The sequence below is a fragment of the Rhodnius prolixus genome, unplaced genomic scaffold (genome assembly GCF_049639745.1).
Source record: "Rhodnius prolixus isolate KJV_2025 unplaced genomic scaffold, Rpr scaffold_16, whole genome shotgun sequence".
In the NCBI taxonomy this organism is placed as follows: Eukaryota; Metazoa; Arthropoda; class Insecta; order Hemiptera; family Reduviidae; genus Rhodnius; species Rhodnius prolixus.
Genome location: NW_027411616.1, coordinates 1,302,882 through 1,320,621, shown reverse-complemented (window position 1 = coordinate 1,320,621; position 17,740 = coordinate 1,302,882). Strand labels below are relative to the sequence as shown.

Genomic DNA, 17,740 nt, shown 5'->3' with positions numbered 1-17,740 from the left:
TTGTGAAAGATCAATTTGGCTGAATAGAATAAGCCATTATTATTATATATAATAATATATTTTATATATAAATACATAAATAAATTATAAAATGAATACATTTAAGGGAAAAGCTATTAAAATTAATTTATATTTTAATTTGAAGGTAAGGAGAGAATGTTTACAAGGTTACAATTCCTTTTCTATCTCACCTTAACCTCTAAGCCAACTTCATACCAGCTATACCGGAGTTAATTTATTGATTAGGCTTAAAGATGCGTGGTAACCCGAATATACTATGATAAACCAGGAACAAAATATTTTTAGCAGTTATTTAGAGTGATAAAATTTTTATTCAGTGCGTGGCTTCTACAAACTTCACTCTTTCCTTATCTGAAAATGACCTAAATGTAAAATCTAACAGAAAGTGAGGTTTATATTATTAGAAAAGAGTTAGCCAAGTGGGCTATAGCATTACAAAAGTAGCCTACGCCCTAGGATAGTAGATAACTCTCAAGGTAAGGCTGGGTATCACTCTAAAAAGCCTGGTGAAGAATGACCGAGACACATGTCAACAGTCATAAGTTTTTGAGACATCAAGCTCTAAAATGAAAAAAGATTAGACAATGAACTCAGAAATCTGATTAATAGTGAACATAGTGTAGCCATCTTAACTTCTAAAACTGTGAAAACAGGACGGAGAAAAAGAATGCCTATTTGACTGTCACTATCCACTAGAGCACAAAGTAAGCAAACACCAGCTTGCAAACGAACACCTCCACTGTGGTTGAACGAATGAAGTCGTGTTCTTTGTTCGGATGAAATGAAAAGCGACTGAGCTCCAGACGCCAGATTTACAAGATTTGATGAATGTATTATCATTCCCTGTTTCCGCTTTCGTAGTTGGCGTAATCATGTCAAACAGAAGAATCTCACTGGGAACACTGAATCATTTATTTATTATTTGAGGAGGAGGTATAAACGCATAAAGGTATGTCGAAAAGCCCATAATTTTTTTCATGATATGCCATTTAGAAGCAAAATTGGAGCTTAGACAACCCAAGGCGACTATGTTGAAAGAACATCTTAACACTTGTGGATTGAAAGAATCAATTTTCACCTTAAAGTCCAGATCTGACCTCATCGAACGTGACTGATTCCATATTTATTTACGTGGGTAAATTTTTCAACTCAGAATACCAGATCAGAGGATAAAAAAAAAAAAAAACTATAAAATATTTACCTGAATATTATATTGGTGGCCCATTTAATGTTCTTTCCACCATACAGGTCTCGCACCAGATTCACGCTTGGTCGTACTTTAAATTGTTTAAAGCAATTATTTGAAACTTTATCAATATCCCATACTTTTTTTTCAAACATAGTAGAAGTATCATCAGTACACATTGGCATTATCATTTCAGTACAGGACTGCAAAGTCAAAGATAAATTCAACCTTAATTCACTGGAATCTAAAAGAATTCCACTGGAACTTGATTTATAATTAAAGTTTAAAGATCACCGATGCGTGCCGTAGGATGTGCCATACGCTTGGAATTGGAGGATTCAAAGTCGGATCGCAGAAATCATCTGATGCCGGAGAAGATGGGTCCGGAATAAGTAGAAGATAATCAGTTTGAGATAGAAGGTACAGCTAATTAGCCAGCTAGTTGCGAAAATCATTGATTGGGTTGAGGCAAACTGACAGTGCCAGATAGCCACTTGAACAGATGACGAAAGGCATGCTCCGACGATATAAGGTATAAGAAATTTGCATTAGAATTGTGTTGGTAGCTATTCAAAACCTGCTCCTTTCGAAACAAGCGAAGTGTCTATAAGGCTTTCTCATGCGTCCCTCTTCATCGAAGCAAATCGGATGGGGGAGTCTGACAGAAGTCGACTTCGTGTTCTGTCTATAGTTGGTTTATTTCAATCAGCTGAGAAAACCCTTTTTCGAACTAATGTACATACAGATGCTAAAGTTCGATTCCTGATTAAATCAGGATTATAAAGATTAAATTTAATCGCAAGAATATAAAAAACAAATACATATATACAAATTCTATATATGGTATATTTAGGCAACTAAGGTACTATCTAAATAATTGATATGAAGCAATATAAGAATAAATTGTATGAAAAACTATTATTTAACCAATAATATATTTACTTGATAATCCCAGGATTCTGTTCCAAGCTTATCTGAATCCACCAAGCTTAGACATTTTGCAGTACCCGTTCCATTGAAGTATATAGAAATACCTTTAAATAAGCTCCTGAGAATATCTTTGTCTGATGATCCAACGTTTCTGAAATTACTACAAACTTCCTGGAATTTAAATCACTTAATTAGCAATCATAGTTTCTGATTTTACATCCCGTCTCTTAAAAACTTTTAAGATCACTCTCAACTTCAAACTCTTAAGTTCAAAAGTCTATGATTTTACAGACTGACAGAACAAAGGTTTTCAGGAAAATGAAGAAAATGGAAAACAAATTCAAATGAGAATTTGAATTTTTTATTTAGCTTTTCTCGTTCAACCAGTGCGCAATAATCTCAAGGCTATTATGATGAGTAAACATATTAATGTGAGCAGTGCCGAACTTACTTTCTTGACGCTGGCGTTCTCTCACACAGTCAGAGATCTTAGTGGGAGTTAAAATCACTATAACTATATTCGAATCTAAATAAATTACTAAATAGTCTTTAATCGATACTCAATATTTAATTGTTCAAGGGACAAAACAGTAATTTCTTATAACTGATTCATTACATTTGCACTTTTGTACTACATGATTATCACATAGTGAATAGCGCTTGCAAGAATTTAAACAGACTCATCTACACTTATGAGCAAATCGAAGGGCTTCTCACTACTATTTATTTCAAATCCTTGAAATTCAAACTTAATTTCTACTTAGTCCTTCCAAAAATCTGGTAACACATACTCGGCTTTCTCTACTGTTGATTTGTTCTTATAATTCTAACTTATAAATTTTCTTAAAACCGAAACTTTGAATTTGTTCTACAATTTATTTGATTTATACATATTTATTATACATTAAAACAAAGTGACATTTTTGAGGAGGCTTGATATCACAGCTATCTCAGAGCTACTGTACAAATCCAGTAATGGGCCTACTTCATTCGTGATATTAGTGTATCCAATTCTCCAAACAGTTATCGAGAAAATTCAAGCAACAAAAAGTACCCGTTAGTAAAGTCGTATTAAATATTCTCAAAACTACGATTTTTTTGCATCACACTTGGTTGGTTACTGAGATACCGAGTCTTCTGGTACTGACAGAAGTGTTTATCAGATTTTAATGAATTCTGTATCGAATGGTAGAGAATACATAGGTGTATAACGGGCAAAAATTGCAATGTTCTGGAGACAATAGTTAAAGAGACTTTGGCAACGACATAAGGCAAAGAGACATATAAATGGCAACGTATTAGTGATAATAGTTCGTGAGATATTCAAGATTACTTTTTGAACGTTTTTAAATTCGTTTCGAATTCGTTCAAAATTAAAACGTTTATATCTCTTGTCGTATTTATCACATTTTTATGAATTCTTTACCGAAATGTAGAGAAAAGTTAGATGTATAACTGGTACAAATAGTAATGTTCTGGAGATAATAGATATTGGAGGTTAAATTTTGGATGTTTTTAAATTAATCCAAATTTCAAACGTTTATATCTCTTGTCGTACTTATCAGATTTCAATGATTTCTTTACCGAAATGTAGAGAAAAGTTAACTTCATAACTGATACAAATTGCAATGTTCTAGAGCAGCGTTTCTGTGGTACGCGAGTGGCTAGTTGGTGGTACGCGAAAAATAATCAATAATGGTGGACATGAAAAATTTAAAAGAAAAATTAAGCATAAAAATATACGAGAAACGTTTTTTCCTATAATACATAAAACTTATTTTAGTTAATAAATTTACAGTAATGTTGTTAATTTGTATTGTAATAAGGTTAGTCTGTCTCAAGATATACGAAAAAATCGAGAAAATATAATGCACATTTAAAAATATTAAAGTTGTCTTTTATGCAGTATATTATCGATAAAAATAAAGAAATGTCAATAGAATTATCATGTGACAGAACTTGAATGATAACTATTTAAAAAATCTGCTTAAAGAGACTGGATTGTAATGAGTAAGCTTTATACAAACAACATTAAATTTAATTGGTACTTAACAGGTAGTTGAATGCTTAAAAGATATTAATCAATCATATTTGGGCACAAATATAATAATCCTAAAGAAGAACTTTGTAAATTAATTAATAATTTTGAAGAGAAAATATGTACGCAATTTTTAATTATTTAAAAAATGTTTTAAAACTAAGATCTTATAATTTACAAAGTTTATAAAGAGGACATGAACTTGAACTATTTTGTAACATATACATTGTATCTCTATACAAATAAAGATGATAATAAAGGCGACACGGTAGCCGAGTGGTTAAGAGGAGAGACCTGCAAAGCTAATATGTATTGTGGTACTGGGTTCGATTCCCGGTCTTATGTCTTGGATTTTATTTATTAATGGTTAATAAGAGATATTTTGTAGTAAAGTACGTTTTCTAGTCGCCTCCGTCCACGGCACCTAATTGGTAGTTGGACGTAAAGCCCCGCTTGAAATAAATAAAATAAAATAAATAAAAATAAAGATAATAATAATACAACAACACATTTGGAATAACAAATTTCACGAAATACAATCATTTTGACGAATTGGTACAATTTAGCATGATGTACTACCAAGTGTTACGCGATCCAAAAAAGGTTGGGAAACGCTGTCTTAGCAGAAGAAAAAAATAAATAAATAAAACTCCTGATTCTACAATCGTACTAACCTTTACTGGATATGCTGGCAACGGAGCCAAGAAATTAGCTGGATACGGATAATTAACCATGGCTAATATACCATACAGATCTGACAACCAATCTTTAAATGTCTTTAAATCTTCTACAGTTTTTATTGGTGTACATGTTTTAAACTCAGCTGACAGCCACTCTCTACCTCCATCTATTAGAAAAACAGTAAATTTAGAGTAACTTTTAAATAGTTTTCTGCAATAACTTATCCTAAGAAATTTTGATGTGCGGTCAATAAAATTTTATAGATAGATTTCTTTTTTCATACCGAAGTTTCGCCAAATTTATTGCCTTCTTCAGAATCTGTACTAAGGAATAATACAACATAAATATAAATACAAACTGAGTAGATAAAAATACATAAAAAACAGAAAAATGGTTGAAAATTTAAAATTTATAGAAATAGTACTTAAAAAAATGGCAATTTTAAAATACATTTTAAGTTGACTTACAATATAAATTTGTAGAGTTACGTGTTTAACCGGGTTTAAAGTTATAGTGGTAAGGGAGGGGTGAAAACAATAGGGCTGGGAAAACCGTAGGTATGTGGTGAGTTAAGTTACGGGTTGAAGGATGTTGTTGTAGAAATTTGAAAGGTTGTTGGTATCTGCACTAAAATTAATGGATGTTTTTTGCTGTTGAATGTATATCATTTATAATATGTTCCGTTTTTTCCTGTTGGTGTTCGTCGTAAGTATGGAAGTGTTGTCAAAGTCAAATTCGTGTTAAAGGTGTTTAGTTTTTCTTTCTATAGTAATAACCTCAATAAGTGCAAGCAATAAATTGTAGTAGGAAGTCTAGATCTTTAAACGCTTTATTAAGATTCATGTAAAAAAGTTCATTATTTATTTCTTTAGTAAATTTGCTGAGACATTATAGTGTACATATATTGCAAGAATTGTAGAGATGGGATTCGACACGAATTTCTACAATTTGTCTATTTTATATTCAAACAACTTCAGCGAAATACAGAACAAATTTTCAAGCATCGTATAAAAACCCTTACACTTAAACACTTACAAATAATTGGCAACGATTCTTTTGGGTATATACACAGAAATGGAACTCAATAAATTTGAATAAGGACTTAATTAATAATTTCTCTGTTCACCTGAACTTCCGACTGTATTTAAAGATGTCCACGATCTTTTTATAAATCTATCACAACCTGGAGACATCTCTGCAAATACCGAACTCGTGATCCTATTGTAGGAATCACATGGTGTCATACTAGTAAATTGCCATATTGGAGCTGAAGCTGCTACAGCCCTGCAACAAATTTTGATAAGTGTTCCTATACAAAACTTCCTTGGCAAAAGGCAAAGAACATTATCAAAAACTCATTTTGGATACTGTAAATTGATGGGGTCAAATTAGCAGCTTCCGTCCGAACCTTAGTGTGACTTAGGAATCCTGATTTTCTGCTTTATCCCGATCAGCTAACGGGCTCTTTTCTATTGTAAGTCTAGATAAGATAAGATGCCAGGGGGGTTCCAGAAAGCATAAGGTTAACCCACGCTTAGGGTTAGTGGCACTCCCACTTTAAATCCTGTTTGATAAGACCAAGGAATTAAAAGGTCCTTCTAAGCAAAGCGTAGGCGTGAGGTTTTCCTTTCCAAAGAGCTGACTCTGAGCAGTACCAGCCCTTTGCACTGACGTAACACATGAAGTGTCGTTTTCTTCTCTTCTTGACCAAACTTATCCAGCTAACTGTTGCCAGGCCGACAGACGAATGTTTTTCTATGCCCGATACCGTCCGAATGGCCATCCAGCCTTGTTAGACTAATGTTACCGAGTTTAGACGTTAATTTTCAACTAGTTCTGCCATCCCATCCATCACTCCTACGACTTATTGTGCAGCCATTCTTTGTTGGAACTTACTTGCTCTTTCAATACCATAAAAGAATTTGAGGCCCGTTAAAGCTTCAGAAGACCCTCCCAAAACAAGTGATTTGCCATCTTATTGCCCTTACATCCCGAATATCAGGGCACCAACGAGAAAGACCAACTTTGGGTATCAAATCTCGTTAGGATTTCTAGTCGAGAACAGACTTCATGCGACTTGATAACCTGAAAACCTTCTAGCTGTCAGGGGAGATGACGACTCTGAAATCGATGTCTACGTCTTACAATCTCAGCTGCAGAAAATATATTATGTCAGCTCGAGATATCAAGTATCAGATTGTCCCTGAATACACGGCACCCGTTACTTTCTCTGTCTTGGAGCCGTCCGTGTACTACGAAGTGCGAAAAAAATCTTTTGTAGATTTTCGTTCTAGGCCAAAACGCAATTTTCTCTATCTATATTCAAAAACTATTTTTCTTTCGAGTATCCTGAGTTTCAGTTAGTAATATTATTTGGTTTTGGTCAATGGACAATAGCGCAAGAGGTTTTATTTCTCTGAACCAATGACCAAAACTACAAATCCCTTGAAGTGAAAACGCTAACAAATATCTTTTGAGATTGTATGAAGTTCAGAACGCCGGTTTAGTGAAGATTCTTAGATGTGAAGCGAAGAGTTAAAATGAAGGCCCTGTTGAGTTTTATATTAAAATGCGTTAAAAAATTATAGAAGAGCTGTAACTATAACTTTTTAAGCAAAAACTGCATGCCTGGGGTCAAAAATCCAGATAATCCACACATTGAAGTTAATTAAAACTTTTCGGTCGGACAGTTGTACAAGTCTGCATTGATCACCAAAAACTGCATTCCAAAAGCATCAATATTCGAATGGAAATTAACGTGTTACCCTGTGATGACGGCTGGATACTTCATTCTCATCCAAGAAGCCAGCATTCCTCCATAAGAGCCACCAAAAGCTATAACTTTACTGTCCGTCGCAGAGAACTCTTTCTTGACAATATTTATTACATCAACATAATCAGCAAGTGCTTGTGACGAAGACAAATATCCTGAATACTTTGGATCCTAAAATGAAAATGTATTTAACTTATTCATTGCACACCACACTTACATACAATAATTACATGTAAATTAAAATGCGCGTGAAGCTAAGAGTGTGTGCGATCTGTGAGATAGATTTTTGTAAGGCTCTAACACAGTGATTCCCATCCTGGGTGCCGCTAGCGGCTGGAAAGGGTGCCGTATACTTTAATGTATATCTTTATAACTAGTGAGTTTATTTAGTAATTTATTTCTAAAATTAACCCCCTGGATAAATGGATAAATTTCTAAATCAAAAAAGGTCTGCAGAAAATATCGTATATTCCAAATCTGAGAGTGCAACTAATTCTAAAAAAAAATAGAAATATGATATATGATTGATATGTTCATTTCTAATAAAAACAATCGCCATTTTTTTAGGTTGGGTTGGTGGATGGGTTCCTTGAGATTTTCAAATTGTATATTGGGGTGCCACCATCTGAAAAAGGTTGGGAAACACAGCTCTAACACATAAAACCTAGAAACCTATTTCTAGAAAAAAATATTTTATATAATTAATATAGCAATAAAATCAAATTGGTTATTTATTAAATCAATTAAAACTAAACAGAACGAACATTAAATAAACAGTAAAAAAGGTATACTTAGAATATGCATCGATCCTACTTACATAAATAGAAATTTAAAAATATGACACTATCCTTTAAAAACTGTAGAAGAGTTCGCACAACATCTGTGCATTAAACATTTTCGCTAAGTGCAAAGGACTTTTGGTAACTGACGTAACAAAGAACATTCGATTGCATCTCATTACCTGCGCTTTGGGGATAAGATTTAATATTAAGACTACCTTTTGGTTTTGTTTTAGCTCCTGAAATCTCATGTATAGTTTACAATATTTTAAAAAACTTTTTTTTTGTGATTTCAGGCGCGTCAACATCTAAGATTATTGATGCCCGGAGCTTTTTTCAGTGCACTGCCGGCTTCCGGACATTGTTCACTCGTTACAGACAGACAGCACTAACCATTACCGGACAGTGAGCAGTAAGAAGCTCCTAGAAAGACAAAATCTAAGGGCCAGCAGCTGGATTCGAACCCAGGATCTCCGCGAGGGAATCCAGAATGTTAACCGCATAGCCAATCCCCTCCCCAAATTTTGTTAAGTATATTCTTAATGTAAAATGAATAAACTTCAATTGAACATTCCTTACTTAAAAAAAGAATCCAAGTGGACAAATTGAGGCAATCAAGCGTCTGAAAGCCCTTACAAACGTGACTAAGCTTTAAAGGTTTCTCGGAATGTTATCTTATTTATTGATATTTATGAAGAAACAAACCTTTTTAGAGATCTATTGCGCTAGTATATTCCATAGCATTAAAATCACGTTCATCAGCAAGGTTCTGGAATCTCAAAATTAAATTAACAATCACTCCAATTCTACTATTTTATAATCCTTCAAACCAATAACATTATCGGTATTCTACAAAACAATTAGCCTATAGTTCAAAAACTCTACTATCCCAACGAAAAAAGTTCGTTATCAAAAATTAAAAACTGTTATAAAAAATGAAATGAAATGCTAAATGAAACCCCCTAGCCAACATATCAAATGAACGGGATAGCCAACAAACAAGAAGCACTACCCATGAAGTTGCATAAAACAAGACTTATCGTTAAGAATTTGGGACCAATGAAGGATTCATTGATGGAAACAGAATCTTTTTCGAAATCTAAGAAAAACGAACTAAAATAACTTCTAATAGTTATATTATAATCAATAGTTTCTTCAGATTTATTTAATTTCAAACATAAAGACAAATTATTTAATTTGGATCCCTAATTAGACATCTTAGATTCCAGAGAGATATCTGTTAGAAAGTTAAGTAGTAGTTCTCCGTACCTGAAATACCCGAGTGTGTACAGTCGAAGGTCTTGTGACCTTAAAGAATTTTTTAGATTCTGGAACTTTTAACATAGGATAGCTTGGCCTCAATTCCTATAATTCGAGGAAGGCAAAAATATCTTGAGAAAATGCCACGAAAAAATGCACACCTTTATTTAGCAAATACAGCGTGGAACATACAGCAGAATCAGTTGCAGAGGAAAGTCTTATCAAGTACAAGAACTTGTGGAAGGCTTTTATTACCAATGCAACACTAGACCAGAATTAGAAAACAAAAAATGAGACAGAAGTCAGTAACACCACTGCAATCTATGATCGATTATGGGTAATGTATTAGGTTACATTTATTTTTGTTTTTTCACAATGTAATTCTTTATTAAATACCTATGAAGAAAAAAGTAGCGAAAAAATTCTATACTACATTTGTGGTAATTATAATAAGCCTAAAAAGTCTTAATGATGGAACGTAGAAATGGTATGTGGGCGTGTAATTGAGCGTGGTCTACCCCTACCTCCCTACGGTTCTATTGGCCAGTATTCACGCCCCCTAGACCTTTGTTATCCGCCATTAGGATTTTTAAAGCTAATTATTTCTATTAAAACAATAGTTAAGAATTATTTTACTATTTTTTCCTCCGTAGGTATTTCATAAAGAATCACCTTACGCAATAAAAATTTTCACTACAAAAACTAATGTAATTTTTAACTTAACTGTATTATTCTGACGAAATTCTGACGAAATTCTTCAATCACATCACAATAACGTATTCTTAAAAGTAGATGATTTTTTTTAAACAAGAGGGATTGGAATGGGGAAACTGCGTTAGTTTTCGTACTGATGGTGTTGCAGCCATGAAATGAAAATTGTTGGATTTGTAGAGAGACTTAAAGCAGAAGGTAATAACCATATTACATTCACCCATTGTATTGTTCACAGAGAAGATCTTGTAGCAAATAAATCTCAGTAGACCTATATTCAGTGTTACAAAATGCTTATTTGATAAGTATGTCTTTTATGTGATAAGTATAACTTTTAAGTATACGTAATATAAAAGGATGCTAATTCGTGTAGAATAAAAAACTTACTGTTAACGATTTATTTCCAAATGGCATTGATTCGCCATAGTATCTGTGCTCAGCAAACACCACCAAGGCTTCAAACTCTGGGGCTGTTTCCCACATATAACCCTTAAAAAAAAATACTTTTAATGTAAATTTAGAATAAAAGTATGAATAGTGTATAAATCGGAGCCAAATGTCAAATTGAAGACAAGATGTACTAAATAGATTTTATTGCTGCAGTCGTTCATGATGGCAATATTACACCAGTTATTTTGTTACAGTGATCTGAATTGCTAAGACCGATGTGTGAGACCTGTGACCTGAGTTGTAATGAAGGCCAGTAAATAGTTTGGTCAGCAAATGAGTATTTGTGCTTATTTGAGACTCAATACATTGATTTGGTTGATTAAACGACAAAAGGTGAGGTAACAACAAAAGGTAACACAATAAGCAAGTACCCAACATTTCATTCATACACAATTTCGTAATTTCAGCCATTTAAAAACATTCGAAAAAGCTTAGGTGTTTTATTCAAATTTTATAACCATAATATCATTTAAGTAATTTTACTGCATTAAATTTTCATTAAAATTGTTTAGAATGTATTAGATGTCATACACCCTTATGCTGGCTGGCTATTTCATTCATTATAATTTTTTTGTAAAATTAACAATGAAGTGTATATTACATCTTATAAATAAATAGGCACTTTATTTTAATTCTATTCCAAATTATTCTTCTGAATTATCTTTATTTTTGTCCTTTATTCTAAATAATCATCACATACACACGCATATTAAAACAGAAAAAGAGAAAGTTAAAGTTGGTCTATCACTGTTGTAATTTGAATCACGAAGTTAAAGTGAAATTTAAGTGTTAAATTCGCCTTGCAGAAGAATACGAAAGCACAAATTACACACAGTTAATAACAAATAAATAACTACTTGTAATAACCATTAATTTTTAAATGATAATTTAATATATCCCTTTTAATGAGTACTTATAAAAAAGATTTATAGTAAAATAATTAGTAAAGTGCATCCTATCTTATCCTAAAAATATCCTTATCATTATCTATTTTAAGTTACATATACATTTATACCATTGTGAGGAGAACATCTAGATTAAGAGTGTAATTGAAGGAAACTACATTAAATTTTAATATTAACAAACACGGTTAATTATTAATTACATATTATTTGTAACATTTAATGACAAAGTGAAGTGAATTAACAATCAATTTAATCGAAGTATGAACTAAAACCATCGTTTACTTCCTACTGCTGCACTAAACTTGCACTTCTGCCAGATGTGGAAAGAAAGTTGGTATATGCATTTTTTATAATTATGTTTTTATTTATTTTTTCTATTAGCATTTTTTTTAAAAAACCAAAGCATGAATACCTCTTAATACAATCAAATTTAAATCGGTGCTACACTTTACCAACTAATATTATGTAGATGAAAAAAGGCCAGCATGACATCTAATAAATTCGAAACATTATTAATGAAAATTCAATGCAGTAAGATTACTTAAATGATATTATTATTATAAAATTTGAATTAAATACAAAGTTTTTTGAAACGTTTCTGTATGGCTGCAATTACGAGATGAAGTATGAATGAAATAATGGGTGATTGCTGATTTGTGTTCCTTTTGTGGTTTAATCAAACCTTATACTTAACTGTAAGTTTTTGTTAAGAAGTATATTATATAATATATATAGATATTATACTATCTATACATATTATGTATATAGATTATAATTATAAAATGAATTATATTATGTAATCTATAATTATAATTATAGATTATAATTATATATGAGTGAGTTAATATTTCTATACTTACTATTTACTAATTACTATTAGTACTAACTGTATTTTCTGCAAACAATGAGATGTCTCCTTCGTTGCCAGTATAGAAGAATATCGGGCCTCCTTCATTCCAAAAGGTGTCATTGACCAGATATCGCAATTTAAATGTAGCGTTATTTACAAAATTAAAGTGGTCCAGCTGCAAGAAAAGTTACATATGTGTCAAGAAACTTCTGTCATAGTTTGTTCAAAAACAAATGGAAAGTAGGAATGAGCCTGGCGGGTACGTTTAATGACGAATGATTCCCCTTTAAAATCTACTATCATTTTCTTTGTTACAATTTGCAATGTGATGCTTGATTGAGAAGTGCTTATACTCTTGTGTACTTGTTCGAGTAGTTGAACCAATTATAAGGTATTTGTAATACATTTATTGGTATTTTGTAACTTCATTTTGAAATCTACCAATGTATAAAAGAGGTTTGCGCGGCAACAAGTTTAAACAAATTTTAAAAAAATAACTAATTTTTCATTATACACCGTACTAGTCCGATCTATTTTACGGGTTACTATTTATTTTTATTTAACAAATAAGAAACGAATTTTCAGTTTTCGAAAGTTAAAAGAGTCTTCTTATTCTTGGACCTCAACCTCCAACGAAGCAGGCTCCTTTCACACGATTGCTCTCCAACCTTCCCTATCCTCTGTGTCCATCTTGCAAAGGCTCCACCCGAAAGTTTTACCTGATCCTCCCACGTTGACCTAGGCTTTGTTTTTCCTTTTTCCATGTACTTGCTTCGAATGTCCTCTTCGCGCTCTTTCTTTCTCCATTCTTTCCAAGAGACCAAAAAACTTCGGCCTACTTTTTCTCAATATCTGTCTTACGTTCGAGTTCCGAAGCTTGTCTTTTCTTGTCCTCTATTCAATTCTACGACGGAATCCCAAATCTTTTGCTGGAACTGAGTCTGTTTTTGGATAAAAAAAAGTTCACAATTACGTTTGTGATAAGCAGGTAAATTGTTTTGTAGACAGCCACCTTGCTTTTTCCTTTTTAAAGATGCTTTATTATAGGGCTTAAAACATCCCACCTGGTAGGATATATTTTCGTTTATTCCCGAGAATCTATTTTTCGCAGAAGGACAATATGAATTATCCATTGCAGGTCTCCATCCTTTACTTTATTTTAAATTTTTCACTTTACACTACCTATTCCCAGTGTTTTTGCTTGCATTAATAATGAATTGGAAAATTTCTTCTCTTTTTGCAAACATAACGACATGGTCCACAAAATCTAGCCAACTAGGGAAAAATTCTGGTGCCCAAGGGCTCCCATCCATAGTTTTATTTTACGAGGGTCGTTTGAAAAGTCCGTGCAAAGTCAGAGAGATAGCACCACTGGCGCGTATCGAGGTTATGTTTAGTTAGTAGTAGTGATGGGCAGAACGAGTCCGTCTTTGGACTCGTTGGATTTGAATCAGTTCCAGGGTTGGAATCGATTCCAACAACTCGTTCACCGATTCCGGTCTCTGTACTTACCCTATGCATTAGTAAAAATGTCACGCAATTCATTAAAAAATATCATTAAATGTTAGCTTTCCCAGTTAATAACAAAACTATATTTCTTTAACACACATTGAGTACTATCCCTAATTTCCAATTGCACTGATAAATATAAAATTAACAACGTAACACAAAAATTAACATAAAAATAGACTAGTCAATTATAAAAATTAAAGCAATGATGTTTAGTCATTATCTAGCTTGACCACTGGAAGACTGGAGTTAACGTGCTTCAAGAGGATCCAAGGTAGAGAAACGGAAATGGGTAGGAAATTATTCCCATAAAAAAAATTCTAACCCTTCAAGCAAAATGATAATTACTCATAAATAAAGAAATATTTATTTACTAGGACTTGTATATCAAGCTTTAAAAATATTATCTTATTATCTTACGAAAAGAAAAAGCTGTGTGCTTAATCTTTAACATAGCGCTGGACACTCTTATTCTTATCTTCATTGGGTAAGTTTAACCGTGTACATGACCGTGAGACAGTCAAAGTAACACTGAGCCAAAATTTAGTATTACCTAATTGGTTTACTTACTGCAGTATCCCTCCCACTCTATCACCAATTTCACAAACATTCATCGATTGGAAATAATTTTTAGTTAAATATTCGTTTTATTTGAATACAAAAAACATTATAACGCTTTCTTAAGATGATTTTAATTTTTAAAATTTGTTTTTGTCCATTACTCTTATATAATACGAAGAATTTCAAATAAAATATAATATACAAACACAATGATCTAGTATGCAGGTGGAGTCAGTCCTCGTTACCATAGCAATGGAACCGTTAAACAACTCCGGTTCCAGCTCCAGCAATTTCTATTGGCTAGATTCAGTGAACGAAAAAATGGAACGAGTCCGGTTTCAAAAGGATTTAAATCACTCCGGATTCGACTCCACCAACTCCAGTGGATTTAACCAATGAAAATGCTAGAGCTGGGCCGGAGTCGTTTAACGGTTCCGTTGTCATGGTAACTACGACTGACTCCACCTGCACACTAGATCATTCTGTGTTTGTATATTATATTTTATTTGAAATTCTTCGTATTTTATAAGAGTAATGGACAAAAACAAATTTTAAAAATTCAAATCATCTTAAGAAAGCGTTATAATGTTTTTTGTATTCCAATGAAACGAATATTTAACTAAAAAATATTTTCAATCGATGAATGTTTGTGAAATAGGTGATAGAGTGGGAGGGATACTACACTAAGTAAACCAGTTAGGTAATACTAAATTTTGGCCCAGTTTTACTTTGACCGTCTAGCTGACATGTACACGTTCAAGCTTACGCCAATGAAGATGAGAGTAAGAGTGTCCAGCGCTAAGTTTAAGATTAAGCACACAGCTTTTTCTTTTTGTAAAACAATAAGATAATATTTTAAAAGCTTGATATTCAATTCTTAGTTAATAAATATGAGTAATTATAATTTTGAAGGGTTAGAATTTTTATGGAATAATTTCCTACCCATTTCCGTTTCTCTACCTTGAATACTCTTGAAGTAAGTTAACTCCAGTCTTCTAGTGGTCAAGCTAGATAATGACAAAACTGCATTGCTTTAATTTATATTTGACTAGCCTATTTTTGTGTTAATATTTGTATTACGTTGTTAATTTTATATTTATCAGAGCAATTGGAAATTAGGGATAGTACTCAATGTGTGTTAAAGAAATATAGTTTTGTTATTAACTGGGAAAGCTAACATTTAATGATATAATAATATAATAAATTGCGTGACATTTGTTCTTATGTTTAATCGTTCCAAACCTTCTGCTGCCTCATTTTCATTTTTATTTGCCTAAATTTTTTGGGGCGGGGCGGAATCACTTTTTTTAAAAATAGGGATTTGAATCAACTCGTTCCACCATCGGACTCGTTCCAATGGAACGAGTCCGCTCAAATAGCCCATCACTAGTTAGTAGCATCTCTTGGAAGAACACACACCAAGTTTCAGCCAGATCGGTCTATTTCTTTGTGTTTGGCATTCGTTTGAATCGAGGAAGTCGAGTGATTTTCAAAAAATGGACGAAAAAGAATTTCGTGTGTTGATTAAACACTACTTTATGAAAGGCAAAACGCCTCAGGAGACTAAAGAGAAGCTTGATAAACATTATGGTGACTCTGCACCTTCGATTAGAACAGTTTATAAGTGGTTTCAAAATTTTCGGAGTGGCCATATGGGCACAAGTGACGCTGAACGTTCTGGACGCCCTGTTGAGGTTACTACTCCAGAAATCATTGATAAAATCCATGATATGGTGATGGATGACAGAAGAGTGAAGGTGCGTGAGATTGCTAGTGCTGTGGGCATCTCGAATGAACGGGTACATAATATTTTGCATCAACATTTGGACATGACAAAGCTATCCGCAAGATGGGTGCCGCGATTGCTCACGCTTGACTAAAAACGAAATCGTGTGAAGTGTTGCAAGGACGGTTTGCAGCTGTTCCAGAAGAATCCGCAGGACTTTAAGCGTCGTTTCGTCACTGTGGATGAAACATGGATACATCACTACACTCCTGAGACCAAAGAACAATCTAAACAATGGGTTACCAAGGGGAAATGTGCGCCAAAAAAGGCGAAGACCGTTCTTTCGGCCGGAAAGATTATGGCGACTGTCTTTTGGGATTCGCAAGGAATAATCCTCATCGACTATCTGGAAAAGGGTAAAACTATTACAGGTGCATATTATTCATCGTTATTGGACCGTTTGAAAACCGAGCTGCAAGAAAAACGCCCACGATTGGCCCACAAAAAAGTCCTTTTCCATCACGACAACGCACCAGCTCACACCTCAGCAGTTGTGGTCGCAAAATTATTCTATTATTATTCGGAAGGGATCAACAAACTAGAGCAGCGTTGGACGAAGTGTATAAGCCTAAAAGGAGACTATGTTGAAAAATAAAAAAGGTTTACCCCAAAAAATTAAGTAGTTTTTATTTTTGCACGGACTTTTCAAACGACCCTCGTATATCGCCCGCCTTTAAGTTAAAGCGCAAGTTCAAATAGTTGTGGGAGCACTTCTGAGGTGGTTGGGTCTCGCAATAGAAAAAAACCGACACTCCAAAACTGCCACAAATTGAATTTTCTACTTTGTTCATAAATATTTTTGCGTGGGCTTACAACTTTAGGGAAAATTGTAGGAACCGTTTTTACAGAAAATTGAAATAAAAATGGACAAATGATTAAATAAGACGATACTTGCAAATTTCGATTGTCTAATAAACAATAAAATCTAAGCATTGGAAATTTTTTCAATTTCTTGTTTTGAAATTATGTTAACGATTATTAAATTTCTCAAAGCCGCTTTACGTGCACTAAGAGCAATGTTTGTAACCTTAACACAAAATTGACAGTCAGTACAAACGGCGGAATACTTCTTAAAGATGGAAAGAAAAAACGTCAATTTTGTTGTTACTTACAGCAACATCAGCATATTTTGTCACAAAACGTGGCACATCTGATGAAACTAACCAATTGCAGTTAAACAGAACTAAAGTAAGAATTAGAATATCGGCGTCCATGTTAAGGACTGACGTCAGTGAGACTAAATGTAAACTGGCAGGAGGAAAGATGTAGCAGAGCCTTTCACTTTAGCGTGGTGTGATTA

At 33.2% G+C, this 17,740-nt stretch overlaps 1 protein-coding gene across 1 annotated transcript in view; it reads right to left on the bottom strand.

Annotated features, from left to right (window-relative positions):
• LOC141457506 (lysosomal Pro-X carboxypeptidase) overlaps positions 1 to 17,740 on the bottom strand; it is an 18,964-nt gene extending 1,224 nt beyond the window's left edge. Inside the window, exons 1-8 of the mRNA XM_074134595.1 lie at positions 17,553 to 17,740; positions 12,622 to 12,759; positions 10,767 to 10,868; positions 7,622 to 7,800; positions 5,983 to 6,140; positions 4,850 to 5,022; positions 2,150 to 2,308; positions 1,223 to 1,410 (exon numbers count right to left, since the gene is read on the bottom strand). Of these exons, the coding sequence (XP_073990696.1) occupies positions 1,223 to 1,410; positions 2,150 to 2,308; positions 4,850 to 5,022; positions 5,983 to 6,140; positions 7,622 to 7,800; positions 10,767 to 10,868; positions 12,622 to 12,759; positions 17,553 to 17,654 (1,199 nt within the window). The 5' untranslated portion in view covers positions 17,655 to 17,740. The remainder of the gene's footprint in view (positions 1 to 1,222; positions 1,411 to 2,149; positions 2,309 to 4,849; positions 5,023 to 5,982; positions 6,141 to 7,621; positions 7,801 to 10,766; positions 10,869 to 12,621; positions 12,760 to 17,552) is intronic.